The sequence below is a fragment of the Elephantulus edwardii genome, unplaced genomic scaffold, assembly GCF_000299155.1.
Source record: "Elephantulus edwardii isolate Elephantulus edwardi_28Jun2011 unplaced genomic scaffold, EleEdw1.0 scaffold00025, whole genome shotgun sequence".
NCBI classification, from domain to species: Eukaryota; Metazoa; Chordata; class Mammalia; order Macroscelidea; family Macroscelididae; genus Elephantulus; species Elephantulus edwardii.
Genome location: NW_006399775.1, coordinates 13,935,577 through 13,952,229, shown reverse-complemented (window position 1 = coordinate 13,952,229; position 16,653 = coordinate 13,935,577). Strand labels below are relative to the sequence as shown.

Sequence of the window (16,653 nt, the reverse complement as noted above, 5' to 3'; positions counted from 1 at the left end):
TTAAAGGCTTGTTCTAAAACCTGGTTTAACTGTAAACCTCAAAAGGGGCTTTTCCCTCGACCGCAGAAGGCAGATGGAGCTCGGGAAGCCCCTGAGCCGGAGACGGCTCACTCCTCCATCGGGAGCGATGGTCAGCCTTGCGTGGGTGATGACATCTTGGAGCTCCAAGGTTAAGCTGTCAAAATGGTGATTCTGGTTTGGGAGTAGCTAAAATAAAGGAATATACAGAGGTCCTTTGTTACATCATGATATTCATTGTCTAAATGTGCTTACTTACGCCTACTTACACAATGTCTACAAATAGGCCTATACCCACAATAACCAACAAGATAATTTAAACAGTTGTTATTGTTAGCAAAACTGTATGCACAACAGAATGAAATACTGCTCAATCCTACACCAAAAAGAAAAACTATTAAGTGATTTGGCTTACCAGAGAGATCTTCTAGTAGAGAAGTCATTCACACATTGCCATGGAGTTGAAACCAACTCATACGTGACCCTTCACTGATTTCTAAGGCTGGGTGGGGATTACTCATCTTTCTCCATGGAATTGGTCAACCTTTTGGTTAGCAGCACAACTCCTGTACTGACTAGGCCACCTAGGCCTAATGATTCTGAGATGAATACTCTGATAACAATTCTAATATTAAACCCAGGTTTCTGTAGCATTTGTAGTTTTAATAAATATTTGGACTAACTTATAAGAAAAAGAAGAGGGTACCTTGTAAGTCCTAAAAGTCATCACCTATTATTAAGCTGGAGCTACTCTTGCCTTCCTGACCTGCAAATGATCACTCCCTTTCTACTTGTTCAAAGAAGACATTTTTTAACAGCTCAGAGCATGCTTCACACTTTATAGTTTTAAATATGATAAGCTGATCCTTCAAGAAAAGTTAAATGTAATGTATGTATTTTTTCATATATGGAAATAAAATTTAATTGTTAGAAATTTAAAAATGCATCCTAGGTGGCAGGAGCTCTGGTGGCAGCCTAGTGGTAAAAAGCTGCACTGCAATACCAACTGCACACAATTCTAATACACCAGCTGGTCTGCTGGAAAAAGATGGGCAATCGCCTTCCATATGATTAACTGCCTCTGAAAAGCCCACTAGAAGGTCAGCTATGGGTCAGGTCTAACTCAATGGTACACAACTGAAACAACATACAATATCCCAAAGATATAAGAGCTGTAATACAAATTGACACATTCACACACTCATGTTTATAACAGTATTATATACAATAACAAAAGGTTGGAAACAACGTATTAAGAGGTGAATGACTAAGGAAACTATGACACATTCACACAATGCAGTACTATGCAACACTAAAAAATGATCAAGAATTTGTGAAATACTGCACAACAGGGATTAATCTTATACCAAGTTACATAAGTCAGTCACAAACTGACAATTACAATATCACTCATTGATTGCTGTAGAGTCAGAATTAATTCATAGCTGATCCTCAAAAGAGTTTTTCAGGAGGCTTGTAAATTGCATGGAAAGAGGCTTACTCTCTCCCACAGAGCCACTAATGGATTGAACCACCAGTCACCATCTTTGGGTTAGCAGCACAACTCCCTAAGGACTAGCTACCAGAGTTCTCTCAAATTCAATACTAACACAAAAGCTAAGGGAAATGTTTCTATTCACACAGGATCAATTTTAGAAAATTAACAAGAACGAGAAGGAAGGGAAAGATGAGCCTAAATTAATACGTAAATTGTATAAAGGGAAGGACAATATACCATCAGGGTTTGATTAGACATTGTCATTAATTTATTGTATTAATAAACTATAATTAATTATAAAATAATGTCTACAAGTTTTGTTGGGACTGAAAACCAATATGATTTGTAAACTGTCCCTCAAATAAAAGATTTTTTAAAAAGAAATATAAAGATGTGAAAAATATCACTTGTTTTATTATTATAAATTATTATTGTTACCAGCATGTATTAAAAAAAAAGGAAGCTCATTCATCTTCTGTTAAAGCAAACAGAAGATTTGGTGTTAAATAACAATCCTTCTAAACTAATTTAAGTAAAAGGTATTTATGGGGGGGTCAGCTGACATAGATTACCTAATGGATATTGTACCACACTAACCTTTGTGACTGGAAGCAGTGGTTTCCATTTATGGGCTGGAAGATTCCACTTTTGTTTAATCATGTCTTCTTCCTCTTGAGTAGTCAGAATACAGCCATCAAGTTTACAACTGTAAGGAGAATTACCTATTAAAAAAAAAAAAGAACGACTGTCTCTTCCATCTGCACTCAGCACAGTGTAATTTCTTCCTAGTCTGTATTAGTCTAAAAGTTGTGCTGAAGCCTGTTGAACATCACAGCATGAGGCAAGCTGCCACTAACAGACTGGTTGTGGTTACACCTGAGGTGCATTAGCTAACAATCAAACATGAGTCTCCTACATTGAAGGCTTTGTGGGTTATCACTGATGGATACTGCCAGTATCTCTCATTCTCGTGACTGTCATATTGAACCTAAGGTGTCTTGGGGCTTTAGTTAGGTGAATATTCTGATTGTTATCTTGTTTTAATTATTCTATACAAATAAATTGAGCAATCCCAAACAATTCTTACTAAGGACATGGATTAAGGATAATACTAAAAATGTACACATAACAGAATAAGAGGAAAGGAATAGAGCTGACACTTCACTTACACTCAGGATAAGCACTGAGTCAACTATGTTGAAAGTTAACACAGTGACTAGCAGACTAGTGAAATCAGAGCTAAAAATCTAATGTTCCAAATATAAGTTAAAACTAACTTGTTAGGAACTCATCCTAAGTCTTTTTATTGTGCCTTGACAATAATAATTGAATGAAGCCATGATTAGCAAGACATTTTTTTCCTTTTTCAAAATTTTAATTTTAATTTTTTATTATTAATTTTAATGAATGTTCACAGAGACTTTGGATTTCCATTCGTTCAATGTTGTATTTTTCTGCCTGCCTACCCCTCCCTCTCAGTTCACTCTTTGAAAAGTAAAAGAAAATTTCTTTCATTGGTATACAATCTCTCCCTGAGTCCACTCCACTATGCAGCCTTCATTCTGGACTATTGTCATGACCATAATACCCAATCATATATCGATTAGCAAGACATTTAGAAATCAGACATACAAAATTATAAAGTGAAACCATTTTCTTTTCAGTGATAATTCAAGAATAACGATACTGAACCCAATATTTAATAGGATTTCATCTAACAATTACAAAAATTTAGTGGCCTTTTTGGAATCTTCTTAATATAATGACTAGTATATCTGTTCTTTCCTATGAACCTAGAGAAAGGATGAAAATTATACAAGTCTTATTCAGGTCTTTCGTTCATAGGGTCGCTGTGAGTCGCCTACAACTCCACAGCACTTAACAACAACAACATACCTGTTTTTTAACTAAATGCCTAATAGTAGCTATATTTGTTCAAGTATTTCTTAATTGGAGGAAAGAATTTAAAATATTAATAAATCAGTCCTGGGGAAGAAATGGTCAACAGCACCATTCTATTTAGGACTCTTTCCTATAATAAAATATCCCCATGGCTGTTTTTCTCAAGTCCTGATCAAAGAATGATATAAGCTGTTGGGAGCTGCAAATCCAAAGGTGGCACCTCTCTGGGAGTTTGAATACACCAGCAGCTCCATAGGAAAAAGATGAGCAATTTCCTCTTATGTGATTTAGAATTTCCCAAATATCTACTGGAGGGTTTTACTATGAGTCAGTTCAGACCCCACAGCAATGAGAACTTTTTGAAGACCCAGGAGTACTTCATAGGCCCTTCCTAAATTGGATTCAGAGATTCTATAATAAAGAGCCTTATACTAAAATTATATATATTATATGCATTCATATATTACATACATATACATAGTATAATTGGGAGAGGCTTATTCTGTCTAGTACTGAAATATTATAAATTAAGAACTAAAGTACAAAAAGTTAAAATAATTTGCTCAGAATGGTACACTGGTAAATGGAAAAACCAACTTCAGAGCTCAAGGGTCTTAAATCCTAGTCCCATATTCTTTCAGCTCTTCCATAGGAGCCATGTCATTTTTATATTCAGCATGCTGATGCTAAAGCACTGCTTACTGGTTTTACATTCACCTTTAAAGTGTTCTGTATCTACTTCAATTTGGGTTATGACTCCAGGATGTCCCAGTCGGAAAACTGCCCATTCACAACCTGGCACTTGGAGAATGCCATTCTCATCATTCTGAAATTCAAAGAAACAACAATAACCATGTATCTTGGAGTCATTCAAGAAACTAATCCTGAAAGTATGTATGCAAAAAATATTGTTATGCTGTACTTGTGTTATTTCTTACTGTAAAAAAAATGTTTTCTAAAACTCAATTTGTAAACTAGGTATTGCAATATTGCATTTTTGCTGCCATTATTAAATGTCTCATGATAATTAATTAATTGGTATTCAGGGACCTCTAACAGAAGACAAGACTCTATGAAGAATAATGTGGCATCAGGATTGGAGGAAGGCTCATCAATAACTTTCATTATGCAGAGGACATAACCTTGCTTACTGATAGCGAGGAGGACTTGAAGAGCTTGCTACAGAAAATCAAAGACTACAGCCTTAAATATGGATTGCAACTCAACATCAAGAAAAGAAAAATTCTCACTACTGGCCCTATAGGCAACTTCATGATAGATACTATTTGAAACTGTCAATGATTTCATATTACTTGGATCCACAATCAATATATTGGTACCAGCAGTCAGGAGATGTAATGCACTGGGAAAAGTTAGGGACCCCTTCAAATTATTGAGGAGCAATGATGTTAATTTGAGGAGTAAGGTGTGTCTTATTCAGACCAGGGTCTTTTCAATCACTTGTTATACTGCTGAGAGTTGGACAGTGAATAAGAATGACAGAAGAATCAATGACTTTGAGCTGTGGTGTTGGAGAAGAGTACTGAATATCCCAGGGAAGACCAAAAGAACAAATATATATGTCTTGGAGAAGCTATAGCCAGAATGCTCCTTAGAGGCAAAGACAATTAAAATTCACCTCATATACTTTGGGCATCGTGCTAGGATAGGCCATTTATTGGAAAGGGGACATCATGCTTGGGACGATAGAGGGATGGTGAAAGAGAAGAAGACCCTCAATGAGGTAGATTGACACAGTGGCAGCGGCAATGGGCTCAAGTGTGTCAGAGATTGTGAGAATGGATCAGGATAGGACAGGGTTCAGATCTGTTATTCTTAGGGTTGTTATGAGTCATATTCAACTTGACAACACCTAACAACAACAACAGGGAGCTCTGGTGGACTAGGGGCAAGAATTAGCAGTAACAACCTAAAAACATGTGGTTCTAATCCTCCAAAACTTTTCCACACTCCAGCAGAGAAACAGCTAGTCTCCTCCTATGTGATTTACTGCCTCTGAAAACACACTGGAGGGTCCGCTATGAGTTGACTCTGACTCACTAATAAATGACAACAGTAAATATTTCTAAATTTTAAGTACTATGCTGTGTTAGTTGTAGATTCTTATAAAGTGTTGCACAGGGAAGGATTTTCTTTTTTTTTTTCTTTCTTCATCCTACTCAGAGGTCTTCAAGTTTATTTGTTTTGACCTTTCAAAGTAGATATTTTATTGGTTAAATCTCTGCCAAAGCCATATCTCCAAATCTTAGTTTCTAAAGACAACTATTATATATAAAGACAAACATTTATATCTGGAAGCATTGGGAGACATGGAATCTAGCCAAAGAGAGGAGTGTTGAAGACCCTTTCCAGTGAAATTTGCACATGGAAAGCTATTTAATTTGGTGGTACTTGTGTTTTTATGTCCTGCCCTCAAGTTAGTGCTGAATGGACTCTCTAGCTTCTGTTTCATCCCATCACTCAGAAAATCATGTAGGTGGCCTCATCCAGGGATGCACAGATATTAAACATATTAAATTGGTGTTAAACAAGGATTGTTTGGGTTGGCGGTTTTTGTCTCTTTAGAAAAACATTATCTCATAGTTGTTGGTTTGTGGTGTTTTTTTTTTCTTTTATAACTTCTTACTACTAATATTGGTGGTCTGTCCAATCTCCTTGCAGTTTCCCAGCCATCTGCCACAGACTTTGCTCTGGTAGGTCCTGTAGAAAAATTGTATCATTGAGCTATTTTAAATATTCTTTTAAACGTGAGAATTAACTTACTACTATGATTCAAATGCAGATTTCACATATTTAAGAACTGCTATGCAAATATTTTAATTAAAGTTAATGTTTTAGTAAATTTATATACAACCATAATCAAAGACAAACCAAGACCACTGTTATTGCAACCATCAATAAAGTAATTGAAAATTAATAAGAGTTTGAGATTGTTAACAATTTCAGCTTGCCCAGTTCCACATTAACACTCTTGGCACCAGTGACAGGAAATAAAAAAACTGCATTAGGGAAATCTGCTGTCAGGGACCTCGCCAGACTACTGAAAAGCAAGAATGTCAGTCTAGCAACTAAGATGTGCCTGATTTAGGCCATGGTCTTTGAAATTACTTGGTATGCATCAGAAAGCAGGAACAATGACCAAGGATGACAGAAGAATTGATGCCTTTGAGTTATGGTGCTAGAAAAGAGTCCATGAACATACCATAGACTGCCAAGAAAACAAACAAGTCTGTCCTAGAGAGGGTGAAACTAAGTTGCTCCTTGGAGGCAAGGACTGTGAGACTCAGTCTCGGATACTTTAGTCATGTTGCTAGGAGGGACCCATCTTTGGAGAAGGATATCATGCTTGGAAGGGTTGAGGGGCAGTTGCAGAAGACGACCCCAGATGAGATGGATTGACACGATAGCTGGGGTAATAAAGATAGGTGAGTCAGTAACAGTGAGATTGGTTCAGAATAGAGCAAGATTCAGAGTTATGGAGCAGAGGGTCTCTACGGGTCATAGTCAAGTCGACAACATGTAACAATACCTTACTAGTAGGAAACTAGATTTTCTCATAAATACCTGTAATAGTTTAACATTAGTGCTTTATATCATCTTTAACACACACACACATCACTATTTTTAGCAACTAATTAGTAGAATAATAGAAGACTAATTTCTCAGGAAACTCTGGTGACCTACTGGGTAAGGAGTTGCACTGCTATCACAAAGGTAGGAAGTTTGAATCTACCAACTGCTACAAGCTGTAATCTCTTCCTGTGCAAATTATATCCACCAAAAACCATTAGAGGGACAGTTCTGAGTCAGTTCTGATTCAATGGTACACAACAACAACCCCTCAATTAATAGGTATTAAACTTTCATAATATCTTAAGCTAAAGTGAAGCAAATGCTGTCTTCTAAAACATTTGAAAAGGAAGGTTTCTTCTTAGCTCAACAGAAGCAACTATCAAACTTCCTTATCAAAGCTGAAGCCATTTTTACGTTTTAGCCAACCACCATACAATACATGTTGTGGTGATGATGTGTGGTGTGGTGGTGGTGGTCAACTACAACTCACAGCAACCATATGAATAACAGATCTAAATCTTTCCCTATCCTGTTCCATGCTCACAATCTCTATTACGCTCATACCCATTGTTACAGTCACTGTTTCAATCCAATTTGTTGAGGATATCCTCTCTTTCTCTGACCTTCCACTTTTCCCAACATGATGTCTTTTTCTAAGGAATGACACCTCCTTGGAGGTGATACTTCCATTAAATACCGTGGAAGAAACACAGAACCACTGTACTTAGAAGAATTTGTTGCCAATTAAACATTTCAGGAAATAAAATATGATCAAAAATGAACGTAATGGAAGAAGAAGTTCAAGTAACACTGAAGGAATTGGAAAAAAGAAAAACCCAACAATTGGTATGCTGCAACAAACAGATTCAGACCTAAATATGTTCAGTAGTCTATGCCAAGAAATGTGGAAGACCTGACCAGCTGACTAGGAGAGATCCGCATTCAGACCCATTCCCAAAAACTTTGATCAACAGAATATGGAAATTATTCATTATCATTAATATCACATGCAAGTAAATCTTGCTGAAGATTATACAAAAGTGGTTAGTATAGTTCATTGACAGGAAACTGCCAGAAATTCAAACTTGAATCAGAAGAGGCCATGAAATCAGGGATATTATTGCTTATTTCTGATGGATCTTGGCTGAAAGCAGGGAGTACAAGAAGGATGTCTATTTTTAGTTATGTCTATTTATTTTATTGAGCCTTCAAAGGAATTTGACTATGTGGATCATAACAAATTAAAACTAAAATTGACATGAATTCGAATCCCAGAATATTTAATTGTGTACATGCAAAACCTAACTATAGACCAAGAAATTGCCCAAACAAAACAAGGGAGCACCACATGGTTTAAAATCCAGAAAGATACATCAGGGTTGCATCCTTTCTCCATATCTATTTGATATGTATACTAAACATGTTGTTCAAAAAGCTGGACTGAATGAAGAATGTGGCATCAGGATTGGAAGGAGACTCATCAACAGTCTGCATTATAAAGATGACACAACCTTGCTTGCCAAAAGTGAAGAGAACTGGAAACACTTGCTGCAGAAGGTCAAAGACAACAGCTTTCAATATTGATTACATCTCAACATCAGGAAAACCAAAATCCTCACCACCAGGGTCAATAGACAATATCATTACAGATGGAGAAAGATTGAAGTCATCAATGACTTCATTTCACTTGGATCCACAACCCAGCACTCATGTTAACAAGCAATCATGTAACCTGTAGCTAAGAATTACTTCTTAACTAAAGTCTTTTGTTTATGCTTGCCAGTCTACCCTGCAATCTGTAACTGAGAATTATTGCTTTTTGGTACACAGAGGGTGCCAAGCTACCTCTGAGACTTTGACAAGATCAAATCAGTAAACCCAGAGCACTCACCAAGCCTTAATCCCCACAAAAAGGAAAATACTCTAAAAATGCCTCAAACTCAATTGTGCTACTCCTCTCCTATAAAAACCCCTGCAGTCTCCCAATTGAGAAGACGTATTTGGGAACTTCATATCTCCTATCCCCTATGTACTGGAATTTAATTTAATCTGTTTTTTCCTCTCCAATCTCTGTCTCCAAGATTGGTTCTTTCAACGGGAGGCACAGAATCATGTTTTTCTGGTTAGCACCATTAACTCAGTTGCAACTTATGGTAAACTGCTATTGGGGTTTCCAAGACTGTAAACTTGACTAAAGGAGACTGCCTACCTTTCTTCCTAAAGAGCATCTCATGGATTCAAACCACCAGTCTTTCTGTTAGCAGTCCAGTATAACACATTTTGCCATCAGAGCTCCTTACAGACAACAATTTAGGCTTAGCAAATTTTACTTTTTTATTTCATAGCAACTGCTTAAGCCAAAATTTGAAGGAAAAAATGCTAAAGTTGGTTTCCTTCAAGTCATAAGACATCAATTCACACAAGTAAAATTAAACTTATCTGCTCCAATACTTTGAAGTGGTCCCTTCCTCTTAAATTATTCCAAACATTTTAGGATACTTAACAATGATATTTTACATGTGTCAAATAAAACCAAATTCATGGAACATCAACTTACGTATCATATTGTTTGGGTGCCCAAGACATGCATTACTAAATCCTACACAGAAACCCCCATAAGCCATGGTCACTAGGTCTAACGCTTCTTTGGGGTCAGTTGTAGTCCAGTCTCTTTGTCCAGTACCATGTACTCTAAGACGTGCAATTCCACCATCTGAAAAGGAAAAAGTGTTTGATTATCTCTTACTTGGAAAGTGTTCCCATAATGTATCTTAGACTACAAAGCTCACATGATCTGACCTTTGCTCACTTCTCTAGTTTCATGTCCTGCTAGGCTTCAGCCACACTGACATCTCCTTTTTATCCTCAAACACAACAAATCCTCAGAACTTTTGTGTTTGCCAATTTCTTATACTGGAACAGGTTTTCCTAGCTCTTTGAAAGCTGTTTAATTATCACTCTAGTCTCAAATGTGATGACCTAAGAATGGCCTTCTCTCTCATTCTAAAATTTTCTTCTGTCCACTCCATTCTGTTCTCTGCCTGACTCCACAGGTTAACTTTGATCACATTCTCTTCCTTATTTACGCAATAGCCTTTATCATGGTCTGATCTTATTTATTCATTTCTTAGAATTCTTATTAATATCAGTCTTTCAATATCAGAATATAAAATCCTTAAAGGCTGAAACAGCTCCCTATCTTTTTCACTTCTTTATCCTCACTAGAATGAGTCTTAACACATAATATGTGCTCAATTATTTTTTTTACTTAATTAATAACTCTAGGAAAATCTTAAAAAGCTTTTGGGAAATATTTTTAAATATTTAAAGATTGAATTTGTACTCAAAAAAACTACCAGTGAATAAATTCCTGTTCCAGATAGATTCACTGGTAAATTGTACCAAATATTTAATTTTTTCACCATAGAAAAAATGTTTGGTGCAAGATATGAATATTATAAAATCCCACTCTACATAATAAAAAAGCATTTTGTTTTTATTATTTATAACAATCCATTACCTAACATACACTACTTTGACATAAAACCTAAGAAAATATACTCAAGCTCTAAAAAACAAAAAGGTAACTTGATATATTTTGTATAGAATACAAAGATAATATTCACAAGTTCAAACAGCTATTGGGAACCAAGCAGCTTGAGAGTGCAGCAAAGAGCTATTGAGAATAACTCATTATCTGATTCTACCAAGTAAAGTAAAAGTTCTTAACAGATCTATTATTTCCTACAAGGCAGAAGCCAAGTACTTTTTTACATATAATCTGACTAAAACACTAAAATCAAATGAGCATTATACTAAAACTAAGTGTTATTTCTTTTTCTCCGAACAATTTGTTAAAATTGAGTGATCTGAAAAAAATTTTGTAAAACAGTGAGAGACTCACTATTTAGAGTGAATAAAGCTTCAGTGCTGTGACATAAAACCTAAGAAAATTTACTCAAGCTCTAAAAAGCGAAAAGAGAATTTGAGTATATTTTGTAAGTTTTATATCAGTGCAGTTGTGGTTTTATTTGTTGTAAATAGTGAGACTTCCACTTTTCTATAGAATTAATTTGTTTTCTAGATCACTCAGTTTCATCATATTTTTCATGTAACAATAAATGCTAGAGGGAGACATTCAGCAAGAACTAGCCTTTATGAGTAATATGAGTATTCTGATTCATTGATTGTTATCTTTTGTTTTAGTAGCATTAATGATACTTATCTATTGAATGTGAAGAGATTTCCAATAAAAAAAAATTATAGACTTCTTAACTGAGTTAATATCCAGCTTCACTTTTAATCAAAAAAGAACCTCAGATATATGCCTCAATTTTCTGAAGACAATCTCATTTAAAAAAAAAAAAACGCTATTATGTATTCTTGTCATTACAGAAATCCAGAGTGAAGGCTACATAGTGGAGTGGACTTGGATGGGAGGGGTTGCATAACAGTGAAAGAGGTTTTCTTTTTCTTTTCAAGGAGAAGAGTGAATTGGGAGGGTAGGGAGAAAAGAGAAACAATGAATGACTGGAAACCCTAAGTCTCTGTAAACTTCCATTAAAATTAATTTTTAAAAACTGGGGGGAAAAAACCCTATTGTATAAATGAATTAGAACATGCATTAGCTCCCATTTGTTTATTCTTCACAGTAGACGGAGACTTGTTAGACTCCAAAACAAAAAGTCTCCCTAACAAAACATGGTATTTAAACATAGAACCATCGATACTTTTGAATTTTGGTGTTGGAGAAGAGTACTGAATATCCCATAGACTGAAAAAATAGCAAATAATTCTATCTTGGAGGAAATGCAACTAGAATGTTCCATAGAGACAAAGGTGATGAAGTTTCATCTTAAATATTTTGGTCATGTTGTCACTTTTCCTTGGGAAAAGACAACATGGCGGGAAAGGTGGAGGAACAAGAAGAATAGGAAAATTCTCAACAAGATAGACTGGCACAGTGACCATAATAACGAGCTTAATCATAACAGAGATAATATGGACGGTGCAGGATAAAATAGGGTTCAGATCTATTGCTCATAGAATCTTAATGAGTCATAGTCAACTTGACAGCAACTAACAACTTATGTCAGTAAATCAGAAGAGGTGAATGCAGTCTTACATATTCCTAAGTGAAATATTATACAAGATAAAAATTAATGAACCACAGAACACAAGAACTCATTGTATAAATACACTATTTGTTTCATAAACCACAATTTTCATAGAATTATAGTACTAATAGCCTTACATAAATGAAAATTATTCTTTAAAAAACTATAAATTGAAAAATATTTTAAATACCCTATAAATTGTCATGTGCCAAAAAAATTGGAAAACTTGGTGTCATCTGTCTGCCCCATAAGCTGTGTCACCCCCTGACTTCAGATACAAGGAGTGAAGGGGTGGGAATAGAGGGGTGATGATGGGTAGGGGTGAAACCACAGGGTTTCTCAGTTTGGTGTGTGGAGGGAGGGGGCGAAGGAAATGTGAAGGATCCAGCAGGGACCAGAAAAGATTGGGTAATGCTGGGCAAGGTCCAGTGGTGATTGATTTTATAAAGCGTGAATGATTTTAGGAAACACAATATGAATGAAGAATAGTGTGAAACACAATGTATATGAACTTCGTGAGCAAACTAATATAAAAACAAATGAACAAAAAAAATGAACTGGCAGAGACAGAGGGTAGGGGAAAAAATGTACAAGAATGAATGAATGAAAAAATCCAACTTTTCTATAAACTTTAATTAAAATCATAATAATTTTTTAAACTCGGTATATTTATGATTACTGGCAAATTCTCAAAATATACAAAATGCCAGCTGAATGCACTTATATGTGGTTAAAAGATTGAATTTGTATTCAAAATAATGACCAGTGAATAAATTCCAGTACCAGATAGATTCATTGGTAAATTCTACCAAATATTTAACTATTCACAAAAAATGCAGGCAATGTATCATACAAAAAAACTATGAAACAGTATCTCTTATAAATACTGGTATGAAAATCCTCACCAATGCACTAACATTCCAAGTCAATCAATATATGGGAAGAATTGGCCAAGTCTTATTCTAGAAATATAATTTAGGTATGTTGATTAGTTTAAAACAACAAATATCAATAAAATTCTAAAAACACAAGTTTATCTCAATAAATGCAGACATAAAATCTAGTATCTGTTCATGGTATAAAGACACCCAAAAAAATAGAATTCAAAGGAAAACTTCATTCTGAGAAAGGGCTTCTTACTAAAATCTGCATTTAATATATTTGCATTCTATTCCTTTAAAGGGTTTACAGCCTCATACATAGAAATAATATTTTGTACACATGAGTGATATCAGAAGAAGCGGCCACTTGGGCCTGAATGACATCAGAGATCAGGGACCAGAAGAGCTGCCCACTAAACTTTGAACTCTCAGTGGTATCATCTTATAGGCTGAGGCTCGAGCCCCAAGGACTGCCCAGAGCAAACAATGAGCCAAAACTAGAAATTCATGTCACAAGGAAGAGGTCTTTATTGCCTAACTCCTTTCAAGGAGGAATGTCCATCTCTTTGGGGTTGTAGCTTTCTACTAAATCTGTCATTACAACTTACCCTAAAAAAAATTTTTAAAAAATTTACAGCTTCAGAAACTCAGTGAAAGGTCGCTATGAATCCAAATGGATTCCTTTTGTTGTGGTGGTTATTGATTGGTGCCATCCAGTACACTAGAACTCATAATGATTCTATGAACAACAACATGTTGAAACTTGCCCCATGCTGTCTCTGATATGCCTGAGTTCATTCAGGCATACAATCACTGTGTCGGTTCATCTTGTTGAGGGTCTTATTCTCTTTCTCTGATCTTCCACCTTTCCTAGCATGATGCTTTTTTCCAAAGACTAGATCCTCCTGACAACATGAACAAAATATGTGAGACCAAGTTTCATTACCATTGCCACTAAGGAGCAACCTGATTGCATATCCTCCAAGACCAACTTGTTTGCTCTTTTGGCAGGCCATATAACCATCAGTGTACTTCTCCAACCACAGTTTACAGGCATTGGATTCTTCTGTCATCTTTATTCACTGTCTGACTTTCAGATGAATAGAAAGGTAACACATTACACCTACACCACCAGACTCCTTAAGTAAAATACTAGCTGTCAGCCATGTTTCAGAGGTTTAATATTTTACCTAAAAACTCCTGGTGATGTAGTGCATTGTTCGCTGGCCTACTACAATTTGAATCTACCAGCTATTTCATGCAGAAAAGATGAGCAATCAATCATCTCTGTAAAGATATAGTTTTAAAAAAACTACACGAAGGGTCATCATAAATTGGAATCAAACTCAGTAATAGTAAGTTTTGTAATAATGTTACTGTGGTGGTAAGGATTTATTGTTCAAAAAGTCTTCCCAACTGACTTTGTCATATGGATGGGTGGCAATATGTGAATAAGGCATGTTAGCCAATCCACAACAGGATTGGCTAGTCTTGCCATTAAATTGAGCAGTTCCAGCAGCAGAATTTGAGAATGAAGAAGCAAGTTAATGCAGTTCTTTGGTGCCAGAGATTCTTGCACCAGACAGACCTGCAGGAGAGCAGTAGCAGAGGAAGCAGAGTACCAGAGACTGGACAGGAGACAGAGTTGACCTTGGGACTGCTATTCTACAGAATCAGAGCTGAGAGCCTTTGCCAAAGTTTGCTGCAGGCCTGAGAGCTGTGTAACATTGGTCTAAAGTCACAAGGGTTAAGGCTGAGGTGCCTGAAAGTGCATTTTGGAAGATTATCTTGATTGATTGTATTCTCCTATAACCTGAATTATAATCTTTCAGCTTCCTTAATATGTTTCTGTACAGTCAGTGAGCGCATGCAATGGATTTTGGACTTAGTAAAGCACTAAGAGTGGTGTTGGGATGAGTATAAAGAAGTGGAAGAGTGTTGGGAACTTAACTGATCTCATGGCAATTGGTTTTGTGTTGATGTTGTTGATCGGGACTGTTCCCCTTTGAAGATTTGGTAAAGGATAGATATGTCCCATGCCACGCTTGCATTTTTACAATTAAATATATGGTAAAAAAACTTAATGCCCTTTTTGTTGTTTATTTCTTTTAATTGTGGCTAATATCAATCTTCTAAAATCAGAATATAAAATTCTTGAAGGCTAGAATCAGAGTTCCTTATCTTTCTCACTTCTTTCTCATTTCTTTCTAGAACAGGCCTCAATTAATTTTCAATTGAATTAGTAAGTATAAGAAAACTATTAGGATATCCCTAGGCACTCTGGTGGCATAGTGCATAGGGAGTTGTGCTGCTAACCAAAGGAGACACCTCACCAGCACATTGAACAGACCAATGATTCTGAGGAGAAAAATGGGCGGGCTCCTCCCATGTGATTTAGTACCTCCAAAATCCATCTCGAGCATCAGCTATAAGTCTGTTCTGACAGAAATGAGCTTGATGTTTAGTTTGTTGTGATATTCACCATAGACACCATGTTTAGTGTTTAGTAAAAAATATCCAAATAAATGAAAAAATATCCTGTCTTTGACTGGATAACTTATAACTTAATACTGTCAGGATGACAACACTCATCAAATAAATCTATAAGTTTCATACAATCCCTCTGAGAATTCTGGCTGAATTTTTGTTTTGGTTTTTCTTTTTTATCAACTGGCAAGCTGATTATAAAATTTCATATAGCATAGCAAAGAAGATAGAGTAGCCAAAAGCAATCTTGAAATAATAAAAAAAGAAATTGGAGGACTCATTTCTCAAAATCAAAATTCACTGCAAAGAAACAATATAGTACAGTGGAATGTGGCATTGTTCTAAAGAGAGAAGTCTTTGAAATAGATGAGTGTGACAATGAGTTCAAAGATGTTTGGAGTTGATAAAGGAAAAGATATACTGAGATACCAGCATTACACAATAAGCAGTTTAGTAGCAGATATGTTGAATGCTTCATGTAGCAGACAAGAGTACCAAAGTCATTCAACGGGGAAAGAATAGTATTTTAAACAAATAGTGATAGGTAAATAAAATACACACATGCAGAAAAATGAAGTGAACACTTATCTTACACATAATAAATAAACTCAAAATGGTTCAAAGACTTTAATCTAGGGGTTAGAATTATTAAACTCTTAGAAAAAAGCAGGAGTAAATTTTTATGACCTGAGATTTGACAACAGCATTCTAAAAATGAAAACAAAAAAAAGAATCTGCTATTTTAGCTATTAGTAAAAGTTTTCAAATATTACCTTAATATTTTGTTGTTAAAAGTATGTCATTTAATGATGTATTAATATGTATATGATATTCTAGAGTAAATTAAAACATAGAAAAATTATTTCTCTTAAAAAATAAAACGACACCGAGAACATAAGCAACAAACAAAAAGATAAACTTTATCACAATTAAAAACTCCTGAATTTTAAAGGACTCAAGTATATTAAAAAATGTCAACCCGTATAATGGGAGGGGGAAATTGCAAACCATGTATCTAATAAGGAATTTGTATCAACAATATATAAATTTTTACAGCTTAATAATAAAATATAGTCACCACAACAAGATAAAGGTAAATAATCCAATAGAAAAATGTGCACAGGATATGAACAGGCACTTCACCGAAGACGACATT

General features: G+C 35.4%; 1 protein-coding gene across 1 annotated transcript in view; it reads right to left on the bottom strand.

The window, feature by feature from the left end:
- Nucleotides 1-16,653, bottom strand: part of ALLC (allantoicase) — a 38,217-nt gene continuing 21,564 nt past the window's right edge. The window contains exons 7-11 of the mRNA XM_006882859.1: nt 9,570-9,725; nt 6,066-6,139; nt 4,136-4,244; nt 2,114-2,238; nt 1-207 (exon numbers count right to left, since the gene is read on the bottom strand). Of these exons, the coding sequence (XP_006882921.1) occupies nt 1-207; nt 2,114-2,238; nt 4,136-4,244; nt 6,066-6,139; nt 9,570-9,725 (671 nt within the window). The remainder of the gene's footprint in view (nt 208-2,113; nt 2,239-4,135; nt 4,245-6,065; nt 6,140-9,569; nt 9,726-16,653) is intronic.